This window comes from Harmonia axyridis, chromosome 4, assembly GCF_914767665.1.
Source record: "Harmonia axyridis chromosome 4, icHarAxyr1.1, whole genome shotgun sequence".
NCBI lineage: Eukaryota > Metazoa > Arthropoda > Insecta > Coleoptera > Coccinellidae > Harmonia > Harmonia axyridis.
The window spans coordinates 36,790,749-36,818,467 of record NC_059504.1 but is presented as its reverse complement, the minus strand read 5'-3'; the positions used below and the strand labels follow the sequence as shown (position 1 = coordinate 36,818,467).

Genomic DNA, 27,719 nt, shown 5'->3' with positions numbered 1-27,719 from the left:
CACCTTCCTTCCCCCACCATAAACCCCGTTTTTAATTCTGTTGTCAGTCGTCCGAGGCGCTACAGTCGTAATAATTAAGTATATGGTCGATAGATGACTCTGTCGATCATAGTGTTTTCACGGATTGTCAAACATTTTTTGACATTGACAATAATATTAACATGCATTTGAGACACTGTTATTTGTAATTTGAGAAGACAATTTTTTGTGTTAGAAATGGTAAATTTAAATTTGAATCTAATTGCTATGCATATTTGGAAGATTTTCAAGCGTAACTATGAACACGGATAACAAATTATCCATCCACTCTATAATCTTTACTGTGCACCTTAGAGATGAAACTTACATCCTAATTCTTTTAATCCAATTACTCAAGAAGAGCTCTTAATCCGTAAAGTGAAAAATAAGTGTGTGCTTTACAAGAACCGTAATGGCAACGATGAAACGGAAGGTGAAATGTTGTGTGGAAGGATGTGAAGATGTTGTCAGCATGAGACATCGTTTTCCCAAAAGCAATCCAACATTTTTCAAGATATGGATAGACAATATAAAACCCAAAAATTGGGAAACATTATCTGTGCAGCAAATCTATAATAGATATTATGTGTGTCATGCCCATTTTGAGAAGTGCTATCATCTGGTTGGAAGTTTGAGAGGCCTCACAGTTCATGCAGTTCCTACATTGGGTGTTCCAGGTAAGTTTCTTAATATATTAATTAAATTTTAAATAATTGTAGATGTTTCAAAATACATAAAGCCACAAATATAACTGATCAATTCTTTTTAAGGTGTTAATAATAATAATAATACTGTTGATGAGCCAATGAACATATCATCAAAATATAAAACAGAAATGGAAATATCACAGCCTGAAGAATCAAAGAATATTATGGGGCTAACAAAACGAAATGGTGAGTATACAATAACAATATAACAATAACAATAACAATACAATTCAAGATAATTTTTTATACATAATTTATATTTAAAAATTCAACCTTGCTTAATTTTTCTGAAGGTGCCCCTAAAGTACTTAATTATTATTTGAATCGACCATCAACTTCCAAAAATAATATACAACCAATACCATCAGTATCTAAGCCAGAAGAATTGCCGAGCTTTTTGGAGCCAAGTACCCAATAGAAGAGAAGAATCTCTTCAGGCGAGTACAATATTTAAATATTCCTTAAGATAACTTTTAGGTAATTCTATTCTTTGTATTGATTAATAACAAATTTGTTTTTCAGGTTTTTTCTACTCTGTTCTCTGTAGTCGAGAATTCAATTGAACAAGCAAACCACCTTGTGAGGAAATAGAGTAATAATAAACATAGATAAAGGGAGTATGCGCAATTTTTACATTTGGGCTTCGAATTGCTTCTGCATCCACCATATTCGCCAGATCTGGCCCCCAGCGACTTTTTCCTGTTTTCAGACCTCCAAAGAATGCTCGCTGGAAAGAAATTCAGCGCCAATAAAGAAGTGATCGCCGAAACTGAAGCCTATTTTGAAGCGAAAGACAAATCGTACTACAAAAATGGTATCGAAAAGTTGGAAGATCTCTTTATTCGCTGTATCGCCCTCGAAGGCTGGTGAATAATAAAATCGAATTTTGCCAAAAAATGTGTTTTACTAAAGTAGACCGGGGACTTTTCAATTGGCCTGTTACTTTACTACCATAGAGTAATAAACATAGATAGAGGGAGTATACACAATTTTTACATGCCCCCAACATGGTTGGATAACGTTGTGGGATTGTGATATATTTTCAAATCCATAATTTTACTACATCGTTATAAATGTATATTATGTTGAATGAAATTTATTTATTTGAGTGATTCCCAATACGCTCTATTAGTGTGACGTCACACACCGCCATTTTTGATTCTCCTGTCAGTGTTCGGAATCGAAACAAATAAATTGTCATTCAAATTAGTACGGTGTCGTTGAAGGAATTGGCTTATTTTCATAAATAAGAGTATTTGAGGAACGATTTCAGTATTAATTGATAGACAGAAGGAATGTGGTTAATACCAGTAAGTTTGAATCCTGTATCATTCCCCAGATTTTGTAAAAAGCCGTGTATATTAGTTGAACATATGACATATGTTTATTACTCTTAAGGTTAGATCCAACTCAATTGTGATTCAAAAGGCCAAATAATCATCTAGGCGAGATTTGAACCGAATGAAACACTCACAATGTGAATCACTCTTAACAATTCTGGCAGTGTCAATTTCCTCGAAATCGAAGTGTGCGTGAAAGAGTGAAACGATGCTTGGGGCATCTTAATCGTGAACATTCCAAGCCGGTCATTGCGAATCTAATAAAATAGCCGAAATCATTCCCGTCGATTTGTCGAGAGTTGTTTCGATATAGGTGTACCGGTTCAAGTACCCGGAGGTGCCAAGGTTCTGAATTTAATTGTCGAATTACGGCAATGACCCGTATGGGAATAGTAAAACAGTTGATTTATGTATTTCGAACTTTCACTCGTCTCTGTTGTATGCCACATTGTATTCTGCTATAATACTAATAATAATATAATGAAAAAAGGGTTATCCATATTGTCGTTCCGAAAGTAAACTTAAACGGACTTTCATTTAGAATATCGATCAAATATTTATCTTGAATACAACATCATTTAAATGTCCTCCGCCGTGATATCTTAGAGGACTTGATCCTTGTGAGGAGGTTTTCGATGATTTACCGGCACATTTCGGGCAATATCTAATATCTATGTGGGCCTTTACAGATCGTCAATACGATCTATTAGTGTGACGTCACACACCGCCATTTTTGGTTCTCCTGTCAGTGTTCGGAATCCAAACAAATAAATTGTCATTCAAATTAGTACGGCGTCGTTGAAAGAATTCGCTTATTTTGATAAATAAGATTATTTGAGGAACGATTTTACTATTAATTGATAGACAGGACAGAAAGCACGAAATTAATGCCAGTAAGTTTGAACTTAAAGTTCAACTAATAAACACGGCTTTTTACAAAATCTTGGGAATGATACAGGATTCAAAGTTACTGGTACTAACTAAGTATGGTCCGTATATAACCCAGAATTTCAGAGTGGTTACTAGTGGTTTTCAATGTTTCAGGTAACCTCTCGGGTAACTTGCTTCGTATTTACGGACCGCTTGACACTTGTCAATGGTCCTAAGAACTAAGACTAAACCTAAGAACTAAGAATTGAACGCTAACAAATCAATGAGGGCGTTTATGCACTTTACCTAAGAACTAATGGTGGATTTATGCACCGTACCTAAGAACTAAGAATTGAACGCTAACAAATCAATAAGGCGTTTATGCACGTTTCCTAAGAACTAACACTAGCAGGTCAACTGTTAACTAAGAACTAAGGGCTCAGGTAAAATATAGAAGTGCGCGTGCACCGCATAGAATTTCAATATTAACGAGTACCAGTTTCTATCATTTTATGTTCTTTATTCGTGTTTATCGATGAAAAGTATTAGGTGTATTTGAAAAAATTAAATTTAATTTCGTCACAATAAATATCAATGTCAAACATCAAAGTAAAGAACAAATAGAAAGTAGTTCAAGCATGTGCGCATGCCTTAACTAAGAACTAACAAGAGAGTGCATAAACGCCACTGAATTCTTAGGTTTAGTTCTTAGTTCATAGTTTTTAGGTACGGTGCATAAATCCACCATTAGTTCGTAGTTCTTAGTCCTTAGTTCTTAGGAATGGTGCATAAACCCACCATAACAAGAGAGTGCATGAACGCCACTGAATTCTTAGTTTTAGTTCGTAGTTCTTAGTCCTTAGTTCTTAGGAATGGTGCAGCAACCCACCATTAATATAACACGGTGGAGATAATTGGTCAAATTCATCCTAAAACTGGCGAACCATATTGCTTTACAATAGAACTTTAGAATAAAATCGACTGAACTGAACTGACACCTTGTCAAAATTAAAATTATTGGGCCTGATGGTATTTGATATATAGAACAAATTCATGGAATACTACAGTGACTTAATAATAATAAAATGGACTTATATTTTGAATAAATTCCAAAAATCAGGTAAACGGAGATTCTTCTAGAAGCATGCAGAAACTCTATGAACAATAAATTGATTTATGGGAACAGTATAGGCATCCCAATTCCCAACCGTCTCGGTACCTTCGTGTCTCAGTCGCTGAAGCGGACACTCAAAAGGGTAAATTTCTGAAATCCCAACAGATTTCTGTTTAATAAAAATTTCATAGAAAATTACTAAACAGTCACACTGACGATCTTAGGCGTAACGAGAGGGATTTTAAGGGACATGAACCCCCATTAATTAGAAGAAATAAAAAAAAAATGGGAGTATCAATCCGCCATAGCGTGCCGTAAGAGTGGCCCAAATATTGTGCGCGCCGAGGAATGGATGCATTTGGATCTCCATCAACACTTCCACTTGTACCAGTAATATTTTCGGTCGAGCATTCATTTCGATGACGTATGCGCTTTAAAACATCAATAAAAGATCCAGTTTCTTTGAATTTGTTCACTGTCTTATCAATTGTACTCTCAGATGGACGATTTTAATCGACGATAATCTGTCCGTAATGCACGAAACGTACCTTAGTTACTACAGAATCATTATTTTCATAGTAATATTTCACAAGTTCAGCAGTATATGAACGATCCATATTGTTAAATGACTAACCTTCAACTAAACATATGACGCTGTTTGACGTATGTTATTAAAAATTTGGACCTAGACATGGATAACCTAGTATCAACGATCAGATATTCTAGAGTTATGTATACCGACCATCGATAAATTAAGACAATGTTTCAAATTTATCAAGTAAAGATGTCACATATATGTACGTCCATTATCCATAATAAATAACTCGAGTGAGAAAAATTGAGTTCGCAGTAGGCCATGGATTGCACAACAAACGAAAGATAATTTTCTCTGAATGTTAGAATCTGACAGTCTCAACATATTACGCTGTAGGTAGACTAAGCTATAGGAAGCCCATGGCCTACCGCGAACTCGTTTTTTCTTAACACACGTACACGATAGTACATTTGTACATGGTGGCGCCAGTGGTATTTGGAATTCCCGCATAAAAGATTGCTCGAACGAAATATTTGAATCATTATGAATGAAAAACCTTTGGAATTTATATATTTGAATTTATAGAATCTCAAACTGTGCTGAATGACACTTTCAGTATTTGGCTAATTTTTGGGCAGCTTCCGAGATATTTCTGTTAATTTCGATGTTCCAATCATCATGCCCCCTCCCCTGGAAAATTTCCTGAATACGTCGATGATTTCAACTCTTTCGTCACTGCGACGTGTTAATATTTTTTGTGTTTTGACTATAGAAGACAAAGAGGGTACGTTGTAACGAAAGCGATTCGATGTGTAAAATGGCAGAATATTTCGATCTTTCCACAAGGATATTTAAATAATTCACACACAAATAATCATGACATGAAAAAATATATTTTTAATATTTCATTTATTTATTTATTTATTTACAGAAAAGAGTCGAGGTAAAAAACCCATAAAAGACTCAGCATATAATAATCGGAAAAATTAACACAAAATTCTTAATAATCAACCGAAGAGTGAAAATCAGCAAAACAATCAATAATATCTCAATAAACTAAATCAATCATCATACAGTCCGAGAAAATCTAACCGATTCTTAAACACATTGACATATTCCGCTGATTTGTGTTTTAAATATACGGAAATCAGTAAATATTTCAAAAGAATCTATTTTGTCTTCATATAACTGCATTGAACATTTTTTGGTTCCACTGAATATCAAAGAGAATCGGGATGATCATTTAAAATTGAATTATAATGGACCAGTGTGATTTCCTGTTGATTGGCCAACCATGACAGTAAATTATTGTTGATGAGCTCCAGTACCTTTGTTTCAATGGGAGTATGTGTTAATGAATCCATTACGCGTAACCGATACTGGTTGTTTAAAACAATGTCATTAAGATAGACAGTAATAAAATTTGAGTGGGTATCAGAATTTTGCAGTCCTGCTAGTAATGAATGAGAGTCCTGATAATTCAATGAATAGAATATGTAAAGGAAATTGACTTTACATTGGGGACAGTGCAGCGAATATAGTGTTTATGAAGTAGTTTAATTGTTTAATCGGCAATATAATTTAACCGAAAATTTTTAATTACTTCAAAATATTATTTTATTTTGTAATGAACATATTAGGCATTTTGTAGCGAATGGTTTTTGTATATTTTCTCCTTTTCGTTTAAGCATCTCCTCATTATCATATCGTTCTTGAATCGACTGTAGTACTGGTATGATGAATACTATTTACGTTCATTAATATTATATGCCTTCACGATTGTTAAAAACATAATAAAGCAATCAGTAAATGAAGGATTGTTTCAAGTGGAGCTCCGTATGCGGTTGAATGCATCACAATTCACAAAGTGTAGTGAGTCGAGAATATACAGGTTTAGAACTTTTTAGAGGTACACTACAGGGATATCGAAAACCGTTGGAAATACAAGGTGGCTTGAATTACAAAAAAGTTGTGTTATTTAGGGATGAGTGTGTTGGTGCAAACAAATCCAAAATATCTCCAATAGTTCCCGATATATCTCGGCAAAATTGAAAATCGAGATTTTCTTTTTTCAGGGATAATGGCTACAAACCGAATTTCGTGAAGGTATCTCTAGAAACAAATGAGTTATACAGAAAAAAATCTCGATTTTTAGTTGTTTCGAGATATCTCAGGAACCTTCGGAGATATTTTAGATCTGGTCACACCAACAAACTCGTCCTTAGATAGCACAACTTTTTTGTAATTTAAGCCACCCTGTATTTCTAACGATTTTTGATATCCCTGTAATGCCCCTTCAAATAGTTCTAACCTTGTATAAATGAAAGAGGACGAAAAAGTGCTAACATATAACAAAATCCGTTCACTAGTCCTAACAGCAAGAAGATAAACCTCGAGATAAACGCATCAAGAAGAAAAAAACAGGATACTATAAAAACAGGACTTCAAATCAAACTTTCAGAAGACTATTGAATGGATGTCAGAACCATTTTTAATATGCAGATATCGTAAGATGACAAAAAAAAACAAGAGGTGCATAGGGCTAATACTGGTACTATTTTTTACTGCAAAAAGTAATTGATAATAATGATCGTTCCTTCCCTTTGAAAATTATAAATAATGAGATATATTATCACGGCAGAGAGTAACTACCTTGATCAGTGGACATGAATTGAATTGAGTATCACAGCAATTGGTTAATGAGCTAGAAGTAACTTGGGATTTAATACGTCTTAATCAATTGATTATTAATGACTCTTCAACAGAACAGCAAGTAGGTAACATAATTGTAATTTCTTTTTGATTTCCGCTCTTATTGAGTCAATATTTAATTTCAATTTATTCTAGTTATATTCACTGTATTCACATTTGCAACCGAATTTTTTGCTTCATTACAGTTTTGATAACATTAAATTTTTTGTCGACTAAAAATTTGTCAAATGATTTTTAGTTATGGATAGTTCATACCAGGTGTCTTAAAAGAAAGTTTATATATAAAAAAGCGATTAAAAATGAGCTGTTTTATACATCGGGAATTTATTTCTTAAAAAAAATATCATCCAAATATCTAACCTCGCGTTCATGATGACACTCATTCAACCTAACACTAAAATTCTTGATAACGAATTATTAAGGATTCACGGCTTGACTTGATTTTCAAGCTACTTGGCTTGAACTTGACTTGATTTCAAGACAAGCCCAAATCAAATAGTAGTATTGCAATCTCAAGTCAAGTATTTATTTATCAAGTACTTGAATCATATCAAGCTACTTGATTTTTAGCAGTTTTATTGTGTAATACCGAATCAATAAAAAATGATGAAATGAGAAGAAACCTTGCGAAAAACACTTTTATTTTATAACTTATTGTATAATAGAACCGAAAATATCAACTTTTTGAAATAGAAACATAAATTAATTCACTATAAATAATAACAAAATAAAAAATAATAAAAAAACAATTTCTTTATATTGAGAAACATCCAGGATTTGTTCGATTCAATAATTTTCCATCCAGGATCTAAGACACATGAGACATCTTATAGATTTGTCGCCTAACCTATTACGGGTTTTTGTAGCTATAAGAGCAGCTCTGGAAAATTGTCTTTCAACAAGAGCTGAAGATGCTGGCGGTGATAAAAAATCCTTGGCCATTTTGGCCAAGTTTGGAAAGAAATTTCTCTAATTCTGTGATTATTCCGTTCATTCTTCCACATCTTGTAGAACAAAATCGTGCGAGAATATATCAGAAACGCACAGTTTTCATAGTTATATTTTATTATTATATGTTGGTACTCCGAACTTTCCGCCACGGCTTTATCTGTCAATTCATCAATCTGCCTTAAGGAAATCAGTTCTGCCAACCAACATTTTTCAATGCAAAAATCACTAAATGATATTTATGGAAATATTTCATTAATTTCAATAAAAATGCAATGAATTAGAGAAAATAATGTATAATACTCGTACAGAAGGCTCATTCTACCACTCGTTCATTCAAAAACTCGCCACTTCGTGGCTAGTTTTTGAATTTTGAACTCGTGGAAGAATATCAATGCCTTCTGCACTTGTATTATAAATAACTGTTCTGAAGCTACCAAAATCTACCAATAGATTTCATAGAAATGTGAGAAAACAACTAATAAAGTCACACTGGCGAATTCTTCAGTCTCTCGGCGCTCGAGGAATCTCCTTATTTAGTCCAAGAGCGCCACGAGATTGCAGAAATATATGCCGTGCGACGCGTGCATATCAAGCTCAAGTAATATCAAAAGCTTGATAATAAGTCAAGCAATAAATATCTAAAGTCAAGTCAAGCTCAAATACGTAATTTTTCACGAGCTTGATTTTCAAGTTAAGTAGTTCCTTAAAATGTCAAGCTACTTGGCTTGATGAATCCCTAGCAAGTATGCTCCGTGATGTCTTTCTCTTCATAGCGAAAATTTTGTTTCAACTGGGCCAGGGAAATTGGTTTTGACGAAAACCCAAATTTGTCGATTCTTCGTCGATCTTGGGAATTAGGCAATGACAAATAATTTTTTATGACCGGAATGGGAAGATATTGATGTGGGTGACGTTTATTTTCAACGCTAAGGCTTCGACGACATTTTCTACACAAGCAAAGGATCGATCGCAATTTTGCAACAAAAGTTCCCTGGCCGTTTTATTTCTCGGAGAGGTGATCACAATTGGCCACCGAGTTCTTGTGTTTTAACACCTTAAATTTTTACTGTTCTTTGTGGCCACGTGAAATATAAGGTCTATCCCAATGCTCCACAATCGATTCAAGACCTTGAAGATGAAATTCTCTTAAAATATATTCGTTTTTTTTAAATCAAAATATAACCTCTTATCGGAAAATGGTTTTCACCTATCCAAGGTTAGGTAATGTTCCTTAAAACTAAAGACTCCAGGGAAATAGATGATAAAATACTTGGATTAACCAGTAATTTCCTTTAACTTGATTTTTTGGTCGTTGGCACAATAAAAACTCACAACTCACTGCTGAAACAAATCTCTCCTCAAAGATAGGATATAATCTCAGATTTAGAAAGGGATTAATGCATGTCGATAATTTTTGTGGCCTTAGGTAGGTAGTTACTAAAATGAAGTAAATAAGTCGGAGATTGTGAGTAGAGTGGTTGTAATTTGCATAATATAATAATAATTCGACTGACTATGTAGACCTGAATTTACTATAGTACTAAATCAAAATACCCTAGTAAACTTCACACAAGAATAGGAGTGATATCACCGTTCAAATAAATGCCTTGAACTTGAGGAGTGGGTGAGTTATAACCTCTTTTTCACTTTCAATTCAGGTTAAGCAACCGAAGGTAACAACTGCAACATTGGTTATCGAAGACATATAAAAGTTCAACGTTTTATGAACCGAGACATTTCTCATGGCTTACTGTAAAATTAAAGATGAGGTAAGTGTGTGGTGTAATTCCCTCGCAACTATCTGCATATGGGAATATACCTAAGGTACAGTGATTCAACATGACGCGACGTCAAGATAGTATCACGCTCAGCATCATTATTACTATATATAGAAGGCGCTTGATCATCATTATCAACTTGGCATAATATTTGCCGCCACCGTTGACCTCAACTTGTTTTTTTTTATCGTCTCTTTCTGAGAATATCAACTTAGATATTAGGTCAAACTTGGAACAAATCCGAATTTGCAAAATTTTTCGATTGTAACATTTCTAAATTTAGAATGAATGTAAGTACGTAATACATATTCCAATTAGTATATTTCGATATGCCAGATATTATTTTCATACCTTTTAAACCTTTTAATATTCTACTACAATAAAGGAAATAATAAACAAAAACAATGAATGGAATGTCAGGGGCTTTTAAGCGCCTAGAATTTCCTCACTTCACGTCAGTGCTCTCCATATATTTTTTGTTTATTATTTCATTTATTCTAGTGGAATCGTATTAGATGTAACAGAAATCATATGATAAACACCAATATAAAAATAAATGAGAAAATATGTTCTACTTTCCTGAAGATATTTCAGTGATGATCAGTGTTTTCTAATAATGTAAGTTGGAAGTCTATACTGCCTGGTCTCTTAATTTTCAAATTATATACGGAATATAATCACTCAATTAATGTGCGAAGTCACATGGCCTGAGAAAATATAATTAGGCTACCTCTTTTCAACACATTGTCATTCAACACTTTTAATGAGGAAACGAAAAAACGAAAATTCTGAAAACACCTCGGTCATCTCGTGTTATTTCTCTTTTTTCGTCTGACATTCAACAAACGAAACTAGTGACTACATTCCAAAGAAAACTTTTTTAGAAAATGAAGAAGGAATTTGTCAAGTTTTTTAAATAATTTTGTCATACATAAATAGTGGAATCCGAAAGTTGCAGCCAAATTAATATTAGAAATTGATTTTCATTTTCTTCAAATACCAACTTTCAAAAAATACTAATTTTTTTTCAACATCTAATACAGTATAGTTTTGCTTTCTTCATGCATATCATATCCTCCTATGAAGAAAATAATCTAAAATTATAATCAAACTCGGTCAACGTAGAAAAAATTGACAAAAAATAAAATAAGTTGGGAAATCTTTTAGAAATCATATCAAGAACTCAAATATCTCGGAAACTGTTGATTTTCGAATATCAATAAATATGGTTCAAATGAGTCATACTAACGCGTCCTCCAAGGTTCACGTCTAATTTAGAAACACCCTGTATATACACGCAAAATCTCAACCCGATCTAATCTGTGATTACGGAAATATTGGTTGTTTCTTTTTCTATATTATTCTTGAATTTTATAAGGTCTGTTTTCTGAATTTTCGATCAAGTGATAAGCTCGAAACTTTGCACGGAGCTTGGAATCATCTACATCTGAAATGTCATATTGAACAATTCTTGAGTATCAAAAGTGGGCTAATGCAAAAAAAAAAAATTTTTGAATACACAATACCTATCCACATCATTTCAATCGTTTGTTATTGACTTATCCATACTAATTTATAAATGCTGTTAGGTATTCGATATGTTGATTACAAATATTGATTTTGGTAAAATTGAATCAAAAGAGTTTCTTGTGTAATGTTATTTTCTACTTCGATGCTCCCACCTTTCCACTTTTCTTGATATCACTATGAAATACCGTTTCGTCTACTAACGAACCCATAGAGGTGATAATGAGGCTTATCACTCAAATTGGGTGTAAAACACCATGTTTACTAACACCCATATATGCCACCCATCGATTTATCACGATTCAAAGATATTGAGCACAGATTGAAAAACTTTTCTACAAGATTTCTTGAATAAACTGAGATATCCCGTAATAGAGATGGAAATAATGTTTCATAGCTTTCGTTTCTTTCATCTCGCCCTAAATGTATTTTCAACCTTGCCTGCAAAAATTTGTTTTTAATTAATAGTATATTATAAACCTAGGGACCAGATTGGTTTTTTTAATCCCGAGGAGAAGAGTACAATTCGCTGAGGGATCAAAAAATACGCGGTTTATATGCTATATTATGCACTTTTGGAAAATATTTAAAAGATATCATATCATATGTATCTATGAGTTATGACCAGTTAAAAATAATGCCTTCAATATCAAATAATTAATTCGTGAAAAAGTTCCAGATTTTCGGTCAATTAGAAGTATTGTTACCCTAGCAACGAGATGTCAATCACTTTTAAACCCTAGAGATTGAAAGTATCAGTTTAGTCCCTGAAATTAGGGATTAAAACTACAAATTTATCCCTAAAGTGTATAAAGTTGTGTAACCTAATAAATTTTATTTTTACCGAATAATTGTGTAGAATTAGAGCCCGTTCACATGACGAGCGGTTTACGCGCGGTTGAATGAGCGGTGGATAATTGGATACCGTTCACATGGAACGCGGTTGCCAAGCGGTGACCGCGCGTTGCCGTAACGGCCCGTATTCAGTTTGAATTCTACATTTTGATTTGAATCTGGATTCAGTATCAGATTTAGGTGAGAATTAAACGTTTTTAAGTTTTGATAGGTAATTATAGATCGAATAGTTTCTATTATTCATCAATTAAAACTGATCCTACTTAAATCATCTTCGAATTTGCCGATGACATCGTCCTAATAAGTAGCAACATGCAGGAATTGAGCGAGATGTTAAAACAACTTATTGATGCTCTGAAAAAAGTCGGTTTGAAAATTAATGTTTCGAAGACCAAACTTATCAATAACATCACAGAACACATAAATATTGACGGCACACAACTTGAAAATGTAGAAGAATATATATATTTAAGACACTCAATAAGAATCGGCAAAGAAAATCAAACAGCAGAGATAAAAAGAAGAATCAGGCTAACTTGGATGGCTTTTGGAAAGATGAAATATATATTCAGGAATAACGACATCCCAATAAACCTTAAAAGGAAAGTTTTCGATGCCTGCATATTACCGGTAGCGACATATGGCCTGGAAACTATGGCAATAACTGAAAAGACCGCAAACCAGCTGAGGGTGATGCAGAGAGCGATGGAAAGGACTATGCTCAATGTCAGTCTTAGAGACAGAAAAAGGAATGAAGAAATCCGACGAAGAACTAGAGTCGTAGATATTATAGCGCGTATTGCAGAATTGAAGTGGCAGTGGGCAGGACACGTGGCTCGACAGGACAAATCGAGATGGACATATAAAGTAACACACTGGCGACCAAGAACAACGAAACGCAGTGTAGGTAGACCACAGAGAAGATGGCTTGATGATATAAAGCAATATGCGGGAAAATAAATGTTTTCTCCTATCATTTCAGAATATCAAAATAAATATAACACAAGTACAATATCATTATTTTCCAAAATGTAAATTAAATTCAACACAAACAGCAGCTAGAATACAGTTGTTCAAAGTTTTTCAATAGACTGCCTAATGAAATCAAAGAAATAAATAATTATAAACCATTTAAGAATATAATATTTAAGTTATTGTTGAGAAATTATAATTAGAACCATATACCTAGTATAGTAGATTTCTGCTGTTAAGTGGTAGGTGAATGTTATTTTGATACTATTTCTCTTCATTTGTATTTGTTCTACGTGTATCTCATGATTTCTAAATAAAGAGCTATTATCATTTTTATGTGGTCACATAATACATTTTTTTTCTTCATTAGCATCTCCTTCACAGGATATGATGACGAGTTCTTCCCAAGCCCGTCTCCTTGAGTTTTTATCCGAATAAACACTACTTGTTATGTCGCATATAACAGTAAAATTCTTAATTTTATCTATGAATAATTTAGGAGCGTCCGGTTCCATTTTGAAATATTTCTGACCGAACGGATCGAAGGAAAATACATAAATACGTCTCTGGCATCTATCAGCGCGTGCCCGCGCGGTCATCTGAACGGTTACATTAGAAACCTATGATCTCAAACCGCGCGCCAACGCGCGGTTACTACGGGCAAGCTCTAGAACCGCGCTCTACGCGCGGTCCATAAAACCGCGCGGAGGCATGTGTACGCTTCGAAGAAAATTCATGTACTTGTAAACGCGCGGTTTCAAACCGCGCGGAAACCGCTCGTCATGTGAACGGGCTCTTAATGGCTTTTTTTGGAATAATTCTAATGCCCTGGTTTCGAAATTACTACATTGAATTTTTAATTTCTATTTAGACCAAAAAACCGATAACGACAGAAACTTTTTTCTATAAAATTCCAGATTGATTGGAACAATAATAACAGGATTATACCCGTTATTTCCTTCCTTATTACCTCGTGATGTTGGTACTCATATAAATGATTTTCCCAGTCTGAGAATCAATTTCAGAAAATAACCCATTCTAAGCGATAAATTATTTATCTATTCCTAATGACAGTAATTACACTTCAAGAGCTTCCATTCAATTAATAAATTCCTTCCTTCTGATCGGCCAATTAACATATCACTACAAGATGATCTGCATGAGTAGAACACTATATCCAATTCATAGCACAGGTGTTCAGATCTCTATATAATAAGGTTTCGATACATTTTGCCTCGCTTCGCTTTTTATTAGGCCAATTGAAAAGTCCCCGGTCTGATGCACAGATGACGGTGCTAGTATTAAATCCTTATGATTTTTAGTTAGTACCAACCTTGAAACGATACGTGTCAAAATTTGACAGAAGTCCGACCATTAGTTCGTGAGATATTGCGTTGTGAGTGTAGATACTTTTATTATTTGAAAAAAGATGAAAGAAAAAGATTTTCGTGTGCTGATAAAATATTGCTTTTTGAAAGGAAAAAATACAGTTGAAGCAAAATCATGGCTTGATGCAGTTTCCGGGGTCTGCACCAGGAAAATCAACCATCATTGATTGGTATGCTAAGTTTAAATTAAAGAAGGTGAAATGAGCACTGAAGACGGCGAACGCAGTGGACGCCCAAAAGAGGCTGTTGGCGACGAAAAAATAAAAAAAGTTCAGAAAATAATTTTGAATGACTGTAAAGTGAAGTTGATCGAGATAGCAGACATTGTGAAGATGTCATCTGAACGTGTGCATCATATCATTCACGAATATTTGTACATGAGAAAACTGTGTGCAAAATGAAACACCGCAATCGATCAAAAGCAACAACGTGTTAATGATTCTGAGCAGTGTTTGAAGCTGTTTAAGTGCAATAAACCTGAATTTTTGCGTCGATTAGTGGCAATGGCTGAAACATGGCTTCCATAAATTCACTCCGGAGTCCAATCGACAGTCAGCTGAGTGAACTGCATACGATGAAACGAATCCAAAGTGAGGAAAAACACAACAGTCATCTGGCAAGGTTATGGAATCAGTATTCTGGGATGCGCAAGGTATACTATTCATTGATTACCTCCCAAAGAGCCAGACCATCAACAGCGAGTATTACATAGCATTATTGGATCGTTTAAAGAATGAAATCGTTAAAAATCGGCCCCATTTGAAAAAAAAAAAAGGTGCTGTTTCATCAAGACAATGGGCCGTGTCATAAATCACTGAAAACAATGGCAAAATTTCATGAATTCGCACCGTATTCAGATCTGGCCCCCAGCGACTTTTTCCTGTTCTCAGACCTCAAAAGAATGCTTGCTGGAAAGAAATTTAGCGCCAATGAATAAGAAATCGCCGAACCAGGAGCTTATTTTGAAGCGAAAGACAAATCGTACTACAAAAATGATATCGAAAAGTTGGAAGATCGCTATAATCGCTGTATCGCCCTCGAAGGAAACTATGTTGAATAATAAAATCGAATTTTGCCAAAAAAAAATGTGTTTTACTATGGTAGACCGGGGACTTTTTAATTGACCTGTTATATTGGTATGAGAGCATATCCAACCATTTTTCAAAACTATTTTTCATATATTGGGTGTTTCTGCGAGAAAAGCTCAAATGAATTGTGTAAATTTTTTAGCGTTTTTCTTTAACAGATAACTGGAAAATAAGCTCTTCATCTTTTGAGAGTTGCCGCTGAACAAATGTCTTTTTCTCAAGATTCCCACTTCCTCGTATAGCCTGGCACCAACTATAACAGAAATTACATGCTCACCCAACCGTAATTTCAAGGCAGAAACGTTACTAATTCCTAATCTCCAATTTTCAACGGAAATAGCAAATAAAATTCTCGAAGAACTGTTATTCAGGAATAGAGACTTATCTTTCATGATGTAGGCTAATTAGAATGATTGCGCTCTCAATGAGTTCGAATCATTTTGCGCGCAATTATGACGAATGATCAATCAACCAATTATTATTTTTTAGTTATTCATAATGGTATTTGATTCATCTTTAGCACTACATTCTCAAATGATCAGGCACCTGAATGTATATGAAATATGGTTATCGGCTATTTTCCATTGTTTGTATTGTTTTTCTCTAATTCTGTGGCTAATCCGTTCATTGTGACACCTCTTGTAGAACAAAATCGTGCGAGAATATATCAGATTCACACATATATCATGGTTATATTTTATTGTTATTTGTTGCTACTCTGCACTCTCCTGTCACGAATTGATCTATTTTCTATATATAATTGATTATATAGAAAACTGTTCTGCCAACCCATATTTTTCAATGCAAAAATCACTCAACTAAAATCACTATTTATGAAATATTTCATTAATCTCATTGAAAATACATTTCAAAAGGGAGAAAATAATGTATAATACTCGTACAGAAGGGTCATTCTAACACTTGTTCTTCAAAAACTCGCATCTTCGTGACTCGTTTTTGGTGGAAGAATATCAATGCCAAAAGCGAAGCTTTGCTAGGGTTCAGTTGATGCCACACATATTCCAGAAACCATAAAATGCTTGCGATATGAGAGCAGGTTCCCAACTTTGTGGCTCCTGTTCAACATGTGTGAAACTTTGTCTCAATGGTGGTTGAATATATCAAAAAGTTTTGAACATGGTCAGCGTATACACATGAAGGACGAGAAGATTGTTCTAAACCGTTAAATAGTTTGGACAACAAGAAGCAGAAAATATACATCAGGATCAATAACTTTTTTGGATCGACTACTAGAAAAGTTATTCGAAATCAATTTTTCACAATCCGAGTGCAAGCATTTCATTTGAGAGCGCAAAGTCGATTTACAGTCTAGAACTTTTTCTTGACGGTGGTCAATTGAATTTTCAAAATTTGGTATTTTGCCTCTTCTAAAAATAATCAACGTTTCATTTGTGTAACTATGACATTTTACTATTGGATATTGAGAAGAATAAAACAACCATGTAGGAATGAAATGAATGAGGATGCATGTGATAGAAAGATCACACTAAATTAGTGTACTGAATGGCCAGGCTTTTCCAGTGGGTGCAAATATAAAGCAAAGTAATATAAGACCGAGGTCATAGAAGGTTTGTGGGCTTGCAAACACCCTTGAAAATTTTTGTGGCTAAAATAAAAATGGTAATTTTGTCTATGTGGCAGAAGTACGCCCAAATATTATCAGTAAGAACCGAAGAAGTACCAAAACTCAGTAGAGCGTCAAAAATGAAAGTTGTCTATGGAGTCTTATGCCAGATAAAGTATGAATCTTATAACGCTATAGTGTGACAAAAATATTTTGTTCCTTTTAAAAATTGACATTAACCATTATTTTCTTATAGACATATTCTTATTTTACTCTATTTTACAAACCGAGATACTAGCTGTATATAAGTGCGATCAAGAGTGTCTTAAAAGAAACCTCAAAGCTGCTGACATGGGAGTGTCGTAGTACCATAAAGCATATGGCCTGAGGCAACCAAGTAAATCTACTATGGGTACCGGGGCATTTTGGTATTGAAGGAAATGAAAAATCCGATGAACGTGCTTCATCCAGATTAACACCTGGTGGTCCTAAGCCTTTCTGTGAATTTGGAATAGACCAATATAAGGCAGAGGCCAAACAATGGGGATTGGACAATAGAAAAGCCCTCTGGAGGAACACTTCTGATCTTGTTCTGGCAAAGATATTTGTGGTGCTTTCCCGGACCTATACCAGAAGCTCTTGAAGCTTCCACGAATTGAGTTTCGGGTAATTGTGGGACTGCTGACGACAGGACACTGTCGATGCAAATATCTTTTGTACCGCATGTGTAAGTCAGCAGATGAGATTTGAAGGTTCTGTGGAACGCAGATAAAAACAGCAGCTGAATACATGATGTGTAAATGACCGTGGTTGACTGGCCTAAGAACCACTCATATGGGAAAGTGAGTCCTGGAGACTCAGGAGCTAAAAGCCAAAGTTCCTGAGGATGTTGTTGGTTTTGTTAACAATATCCACGGCCTTCTTGGGTTTGTATGAATAGGTAGGAATACGAATAGAAGATCCATGTGGTCGTATTTCCGGGAGCCGCAACAACCTCGATTCGAATAATAATGAATCTAGTATCAAATGAAGTGTAACCTTCATCATGCTGAATGTGCCAAAAACATTGCTCAATTTTTTTTTTCATTTCATGAATTTTAGCCAGACTAAGCACATATAGACTGCTACAACAAATGAGTATCCAAAGTAGGTTCAAATATTTAATATTTATCAATGAATATGAATATTTTTCTTTATTATCTAGTACAATTGAAGGTAAAAACCAATTTTCAAGAGATTCCCAATGAAAAACAAAACAATCAACTCCTTAAAAAATGAATTCAAGGTGATCATCATGAAACTATTATTGTGTATAGGTCATTTCAATATTTCCACTTACCTCTATTTGTAGGGAAGTAATGAATTAATCCTTTTCTTATATCCACTTATTGGTAGATATACACCTGGAAATAATAGAAAAAATTAATATGTATTTCATTTGAAACGATCTATTGTTGTGGAAGAGGTGACTTGAATCCGTTACAATTTTTAACAATAAACGATGATCAAAAATAAACATTATAGATCAATATTCCTACAAACCAATACCATTTAAAAAAATCAACGGCTTTCACTGAAAGTGAAAGTAGAAAATCTAAATGGCAGTATATTACTATTTCAATACTCGAATTGAACCTTGTACAATTTTCAAATAATATCCACCTAGCACTCATAATTATATACTCGATCCTAATTATGTAGGTATTCCAACTGGACCTAATAAGCGATACACAAACACATGTGAAATATTTCCAGAGAACCGTCATTATCATTTTCAACTTAATCATTTCGTTTTTCAGTTCTAGTCGATTCGAATCGTATATAATCACTAGGTGCAACCTTATTATAATGTTAGCAATTCTATTGTGACGAATCTATCTCCTCCAAAATAATTGGAGAAGGAAAACAGGAATAATGTGTGAACACAGATTTATTAGGTACCTGCTTTTGTCAGATTTATAATTCCACTCGCAATAATGAGAAATTCAAACTACACATCATTTCGAAAAATAGTAATTTACGTAACAAGTCCGGAAAATAGGGTTTTTTTGGACGAATAGACAAAATTCCAGGACGAGCGTAAGCGAGTCCTGGAAGTCTGTGAGTCCAAAAAAACCATTTTCGGGCGTGTTGCGTACAATATTTTTTCGGCAACCGTGTAGAATAACATTATCGCTGCTGCTTTCCATATTTTATTGCGATTGCGATCAAAAAACATGCGAATTTCATAATTTCATAAGAACTGTCAGCCGTTATCTCGGTTGCTATGGTAATGATCAACTGCATTTATTAAAAATATCCCTACCAAGATTTTCATATTCACAATGACACGAACCACGTGATTCTTTTCCGGCCTAGTCCGGGAAGTACGTACTTTCCGGACTAGGCCGGGAAATGCTACTTTCTCAGAGAATAAGCTTCCGGGAAGTGCTCACTTCCCGGACGGTTGCCGAAAATAGTAATTTACGTAACAAGTCCGGAAAATAGGGTTTTTTTGGACGAATAGACAAAATTCCAGGACGAGCGTAAGCGAGTCCTGGAAGTCTGTGAGTCCAAAAAAAAACATTTTCGGGCGTGTTGCGTACAATATTTTTTCGGCAACCATGTGAAATAACACTATCGCTGCTGCTTTCCATATTTTATTGCGATTGCGATAAAAAAACATGCACATTTTTGACAACTAATTTCATATGAACTGTCAGCCGTTATATCGGTTGCTATGGATTCTATGTTGCTTTTCCGGCCTAGTCCGGGAAGTACGTACTTTCCGGACTAGGCCGGGAAATGCTACTTTCTCAGAGAAAAAGCGTCCGGGAAGTGAGCACTTCCCGGACGGTTGCCGAAAAAAATGATTTTTTCGGAATATTCGAAATTAATTAAATATACAACTAATTAAAATGAATAGCTAATAAGAGAGTCTATTCCTCTACAAAAGAAGTCAATTAATAATGAAAAGCAGTGTACAAAAATGACTTTGACTAATTGAAAACATCATTGGCCTCTTTAGTTGACTGTGTTCTATCGCCCAACGATGTCTGCAAAAACGCTGATTTGTCGTCAAACATGCATCTGTAGTGCATCTTTTTGCTTACAAACCTTTCTTCTAATAAAGGGTTTTCCTATAAAAGGTTTCATTTTAAATAATTCGCTACCTGGACAGCTGTCATTTTTGAAGCTGTCATCTTTTGCCATTTGACAAGTAAAAAATAGGACATTACTAAACGCTTTAACAACTCATTGAAATTGTTGAAATTCACTATATATAGTCATTTTTTTCACTAGGCATGAATTGACTGCCGCGGCTGAGAGTTCATAGCTAAGCGTAGCGAGCCAGCCGAGGTAGTCAATCTACTTTGCTGCCGAGTTTATTTATTTCTAAACAGGAACTTCAAAATAAATCCAATACCAGAGGTTCACAATGATAACAATATATAAAATAATTTCACACTCTATGAGAAAATAATTAAAAAATAATATATTAAGCACCGAGCAAAACACCAAAAGACAAATAAGAAAAAAAAATTAAATATTTCATAAAAGACGAAAATATAAAAAACAAACATTAATGTTATTCGGTATCAAGTCATGTAACTTCTGAACATATATGTCGACAGCCTTTCCTGAAAGTTCCCAAACCAAGATTGAAAAGTTAAACATATAGTTTTTTCTTCGATTGTTTATAATGACGCTTGTACGATAACGTATTCGCAAATTATTACAGAATTGTAAAATTGTAAAAGATTGTGGGAATCCACAATCTTTTATTTTTCCTGTAGTGATAAATTAAAAAGATATTTGATAGAAATCGCAATTGTTGGAATGATTGATTGCTATGGAACTTATGAAATATCTGACAGTTTTTTGAAAAATATCGGATATATTTATTTTAAGGCCAGAGATAGCGACTTAGAAGTTCTCACTTCTCCAGAATTAAGGAAGGTGGCAAAAAAAATTGATTGTCAGAAAATGTTGGATGTTTTATTCGCATTGAAAATAATCACTTTGCTGCCTAGGCAGGAAAAATAATACTTTGCTCACTTTTATGATTGATATGTGTCCCCAAAATGAATATTTGCTGTCAATCGAAGAAAAAATTTATTTATTTCACATTAAATCAAATATATTTCAATTTAATTATGAAGCATCCTGAACTTTGTTTGAGGAAAAACATTTAACACCTATAAAATTCACATTACTGTGTAGTGAACAAACATGAATATTTATTCGAGTAGAAAAACAATCAGGTGCATTTCTATAGATTGCTAGATGTGGAAATGGATTAGTAAGCAATGAAAATAAGTACTTTTCTCCTATTTCAGTCCCGTCAATGTCAAGCTTGTAGTGGATGCAAGACATTGGCAAAAAACAAAGAGAACAGACCTGTCAAGTAAGTTGACATTGAGAGTCCATCTTGTAACTTCATATAAGTTATTGCAAATCAACTTGAATACCTATACTGAACAGAATTAACAAAGGTTAATTTTTTTTTTAATTTAACGCAGCTCATTCAATTTCGATGTAAGTTTTCATGGCTGGAATAGGAAGATATTGATGAGTACGACGTTTATTTTCAACAAGACGGCGCTACGTGCCACATAAGCATTGAAGCAATTTTAAGAGAAGTTTCCTGTGCAAGTTGACCAAAGAAAATTTCATGAAAAGGGTATAGTGCTGCAACCGTAGCCGTTGTCGGATTGTGATATATCTTCAAATCCACAATTTTATTATATCGTTATGAATGTATATTTATTTGAATAATTTCCAATTTAATATGCAAATTTGAAAATTTGTAATCGGATATTCTTCCTAATTGTCGAATTTATAATAAACAGAATAATAATTATTTTTTGTACCTACCTGCTGAAATCCAAGGTTTGGCAACTTTTGCTCTCATCGGTTGTTTCACGTCGTTAGTCGCGCTTGAAGTTTGTTTTCTGAATTTCTGATATATTCAGGTATTTATTTCAATATACTTTGAGTTAATATGAAACGTTGATTCACTATTGGTCATAAGAAGTGCAATCTTTGTGAAGAAACTCGCGAATTGAGTGAAATATCGTATCACTGATTAGTTTTCATTTCCGCGCGCTTCATGTCAAATTTGATAGTTCATATTGGGGACAAAATTTGCTTTCTGAATATGAAATATGTTCCCTCTATCTATGTTTACTATATTTATTACTCTGAAATAACAATGAAATAAACATCCATTGATTTCTCTTAAAATATATTCGTATTTTTTTTCATTCTGATGAAATGATGAACTGATCTGTTTGGAAATGACCGCATAAAAATATGATAGTCTCATCACATTTTGTCTAGTGTATAGTAGGTCTAAGGATTGAGCAACGAGCTCAGATATAACATGAACAGTATGTGCGTCAATCCAATTAACAGTAATTCATTGTGGATCCAGACAAAGTGCGAACATGCGCTTTGAGCAATGGAAAATTAGAAAAATTATGTTTGAATCAGAACCAGTTCGAAGACAAATGATGCTAACCAATAATATAACTGGGTCATCGAGTCCATTGTACCAGAGTATAAGATCACATTTTCAACTGCACAGTGACGACAAATGTTGTATCACCATATTCGGAGTTTACGACAAAACCACTTCTTTCTTCTTCTTCGGTCAAGAGGAACGGGAAGTTGAAAAACCGTAAAAACAATTTCGAGATGTACAGTGAACTTCGTTGTTACGAAATGTGGAATGGAAGAAGTACGTGAGAGGAATTTGGAACAATTTGCTTCGCTGGCTTCTAGATTAGTACATATCGGTCAGAGGAGTTGTGATGCTTTGTGAAACGGACGAAGATTCTTGTTTTGTCTGAAAGTCCAAGGTTATTCGACCATATTGTACGTTTGCAGTAATTGCGTCGAAACATTTTAATGGAAGGAAATGCATAACATCATAAAATCAATTGGATCGAAATAGAAGATAACCTTAATGAAATGCGGACTTAAGTTTCTGATGTTATGGGTGATTTTGATTCATTCAATTATACAGGGTGTTCCTAAATTGGAGGTTAAAGGAAAATGAGAGATTCCTCTGAATGATTTTAAAAAAAAGTCCTACAAACATGGGCCCGCAAACGCTTTGCTGTTTCACGGTTTGACTTGATATTCAAGCCACTTGACTTGATATTCAAGCTACTTGACTTGAAATATCAACTCAAGTTCAAATCTAGTAGTAGTTTTCCAATGTCAAGTATTTATTTATCAAGTAATTGACTTGACATTGAAATACTGTAACTTGACTTCAATTTGAGTTTATTTCAAGAGAAGCCCAAGTCAAGTACCTTAAATATTAAGTCAAGTAGCTTGAATATTAAGACTTGACGTTTTTGTAGTATTACTTTTTTGTGATGATTATACCAGTTTATCGAATCTTTACTGATCTTCGCTACAGATTGGGTAAATAAGAACCAAATCTTATAATTAAATTATTCGTCACGGTTAACTGTATCTTACTAGTAATTTGGATTTTCCTGAGAATTACTAGAGAATTGTTTAATTTTTTTTTTCGAAATCTATATCGGATACGACAAAACTACAAGAAACCAAAAAGTGTAGTACTGGATCAAAATTCCCTGAACTGCAAGTCTTCACCAAAAAAATCAAAAACCAAACCAAAAAAATTCTGGAGGAAAGAAGCAGGCACTAAAATATTGGGGCTTCACGGATTGACTTGACTTGAAATCAACTTAAGTTCGAGTAGTAGTTTTTCAATGTCAAGTCAAGTACTTGATAAATAAATACTAATTGACTTGAACTTGAACTGATTTCAAGTCAAGCCCAAGTCAAGTAGCTTTTGCTTGATTATCAAAGCAAGCTGTGAATCCCTACTAAAATATCACCCTGTAGATTTACATTCAGAATAAGCATCACATGATGAACACTTCAAATTTGAATATATGTGCCAAATTTAATTAATACATCTTTTGTGAAGGGAAGGTGCTATGAGAAAAAATTCGAAAAAAAAAATCAAAATTTAACACCCTGTATCTCGAAAACAAAACGTTTGCATGCTTATAGGACGTTTTTTTCTTGAAATTATCCGGAGAATAGCTCATTTTCGTTCGTACTTCCAATGTAGGAAAACCCTGTATACTCGCCTGTATATAACATAAAAAGGGGTCCATTCCAAAAGACATTTTGAACTGAATTAATTTTTAATTTTTAATGATGGTAAATGTTTCACTTCATGTTTTGGCACTTTTTAAGTTATATTTGTTATGAAGTTATTATCTATATTATTTTGATTCGATATTTGTGAGATTTCTCTAAATAATAACTATAGTGTCAAATGCTTTTTTATTCTTCTACTTGAAAGCAACACTCTTGTCGTATAAAACTCTAGAACCAAAATGTGGACAAGGATACAGTTATTTCGGCTTTAATGTTCAATATCGACTTCATAGAAAACATAAAGTCTTCATAACAAAGATTACAAGTTCATTACCGAATAATATTATTAGGAAAATGTCCAAGAAAAACAAATAGAACCTTTACAAAACTGAAAAATTGTCGATTACAAAAAAATTGTGACCTAAGGACGGCAAACAGAGGCTAAAAGAATATAGTTCAAGGCTAATCCATCGCATAATAAATTAATAATAATAATAATAATAATCATTTATTTGCCAAATTGAAAATTATAAGAATAACACATATAAGTATAGTACACCACCTTCCGTAGGCAAAAAGGAAGTTAAAAACAAATGAATGATCCTACTTCAGCCCCCTGTCAATACTCTAACAAAAAATCAAATCCGAATCAAGTGCATATCAGATTATTTACAGAAACTTGCAGACATATACCCATTCTATAGTAACTGTTTGATGGTAGAATTATTTCTCATTTTATGAGTTTTATGAGTATCTCTTCCATTAGCATAGTAAACTATCAGATTTCATGCTATACGGTGAAAATTATAATCCGTTAATGCAGTGATATAATTCAGAATGGCCTTTAATTGGAAGGTAAATTTTGATACCATTTGCATGAAAATACTAGAACCCCAATAGTATAAGCCACAATTTATGAAGATCATCTAGAAACTTGCCAAAACATTAATTTCATCCTTTCCTATAAATTCCCAGAATTAATGACCTACGTATACTTTAGTGGGTAAACTTCTCCAATTCATTACTGATATAATTTTGAGGGAAACGTAAATAAAACATTCTTTCTATTTTGCTCCATAAAGAAAATTCAGGGTTAGTCTTTGACTTGTGCATATATTTCAACCGAACATTCCTGAGGCCGAAAGAAATATTTTTTCCTCTACTATTTTTTCCGATTAGCTTTTTTTTCTCATTTATTTTAGCGGTCATTCTGTAGTTGACCAGACTTTGATGAAATTTTATGTTCGGAAAAGATTCATCACATCAACAAAAAACTATATTCTAAATATCATTTCCTTCGATTCCATTCCATTTGCGAGATATAACTTAATTTTTTTTATTGATTTTCAATAATGGTAGTGGAAAATGTGTTTCTTTTGAATTCAGGAATCTCCAGTTGAAATATATGTACAAGTCAAAGACTTGCCCTGTATAGTATGGTATGATCACGCAATTTTATTCAGTTACTTACAGATAGTGTATATCACTTCATAAAATATAGATTTCATTGGCATAATAATGCGAATAAATCTACAATATCAAGGTAGGTTGCTTTGAAACACGAACTCAGTAAAGGTAAATCGGTTTAGAGGAATAATCGCACTGGGCGATCTTTAATCCTTTCACAATTTTGAACCATAAAACTGGATCTAAAGCATCGTTTATATTTGGCTAATTTATTGTCAGAAAGTACTACTGGTCCTTAAATATGTAATGTTTTAACCGTAATGAAGTACATACTTGCTACTTGCCAGCAAGCAAGATAACTCCATTCAGACATGATGAATTTAGTGGCGCTCATATTCTCTACCAATATTCCAGAAAATGTAATCGACGATAACGTATATTTAAAGAAGTGAGCTGTTTCATTTCTCCTGCCATATGTCGATTATAAATTGAGTTGAGGTCTTTTTTCAGTTATAATTTCTCATCATCAAAAATATCTTCATGGCAATAATCACTTCGACTACCTAAAAGCTTCTAATGAATATTAATTTTGATAATGAGTGTGAAAGTGATAGGATTTCTTCGAAAATAAACTTGTTTAAACATCCGCTTCCAAGAAATCCGTCACTCTGACCTCTCTCTACCTGGTTATTCAACAGAGATAATATGCAAATATTTGAAAACCGTCGATATGGATACGAAGTATTGAGAAGGCAGTCTATACATGATTAAGCGGCTTGCATTTTCGTGCATAAACTAACTTATGAAGCACGTGGAAAATTAAATGGAGATGCAATTTTTGGTTTATCATCAAGAAAAAAAAAATTTCAACAGTTTACTTTTTAGAATGTGTGGACCCCAAAAATCGAAAAAAAATATGTCCGCCGTTCAGAGCTTTTCTCGGAAGCTATTAAATATATTTGAAACTCGTTCAAAATAATGCGTTGCTCAGACGTATTTTATTCAGGATGTACAATTTAGTAAAATTTAGACATTTCTGAAGAATTGAACATTATGAAATCTGAAAATTGAGATTATGGCTTTTGTTTATTTTTCCAATGAATCATTCAATGGCGACGCCAGCTTTCAAAAACAAGGTTTGGCCAAGAGGGGGCCGGATTTTTTTTGGGGGGGCCAGAGTAAAGCGAAATTATAGTTCTTCTAATCTTTTAGCCTTAATATGTCAAATTTTAGGGGAAGCCAGCAGAATTCTGGGGGGTTCCCGGGGCCCCCTGGCCCCCTTCTAGCGTCGCCACTGGAATCATTCAATAACAGATCAAGTATTTGATTGGCTTTTGTTGTACGATCTTTGAATGAAAAATCAAGAAAACAAAATGAAAAACATCATTCCACGAAAACCTATGAAATTCAAAATATTTATTGCTACTATGAAACGGATTATTATATTTTTCAAAGTCCTAGCACCTTCAGGAGGATTTTTTAGATTAATTTCATTCGTGAATCGAAACTAATGAGTCCGGGTTCGAATCCCACCACTGGATATTCATTAATAATTTTTTTCTCATCGATTAATCTATATTTTTGCATTGAAAGTAGGAATCATAAATCATAGTGTAAAATGTGGATTATTTTAGAATTTGATTCATTTTTTACTTTACATTTACTATACATTTCTTGACTTGAACTCGATGTGTAAATTGTAAAAACTCACTACAGAAATAATGTAGGTAAGTTTCGTACA

The 27,719-nt window shown here is 33.8% G+C and overlaps 3 protein-coding genes across 4 annotated transcripts in view; 2 read left to right on the top strand and 1 right to left on the bottom strand.

Moving 5' to 3' along the window:
• Nucleotides 1-27,719, top strand: part of LOC123678568 (GTPase-activating protein skywalker) — an 83,519-nt gene that overhangs the window by 6,619 nt on the left and 49,181 nt on the right. The gene's annotated exons all lie outside the window — the stretch shown is intronic.
• The window catches only part of LOC123678570 (protein unzipped), a 72,665-nt gene that overhangs the window by 25,811 nt on the left and 19,135 nt on the right, over nt 1-27,719 (bottom strand). Inside the window, exon 2 of one of the 2 annotated variants that reach the window (XM_045615680.1) lies at nt 18,780-18,843. The exons of the other annotated variant lie outside the window; for it this stretch is intronic. The gene's annotated coding sequence lies outside the window, so the exon portion shown is untranslated. The remainder of the gene's footprint in view (nt 1-18,779; nt 18,844-27,719) is intronic. 2 annotated transcript variants of the gene reach the window in all.
• Nucleotides 73-1,143, top strand: LOC123678701. Its single transcript, XM_045615847.1, has 3 exons — nt 73-695; nt 789-911; nt 1,019-1,143. The coding sequence occupies exons 1-3, from the start codon at nt 431-433 to the stop codon at nt 1,141-1,143; spliced, it is 513 nt and encodes a 170-aa protein (XP_045471803.1). The 5' UTR covers nt 73-430.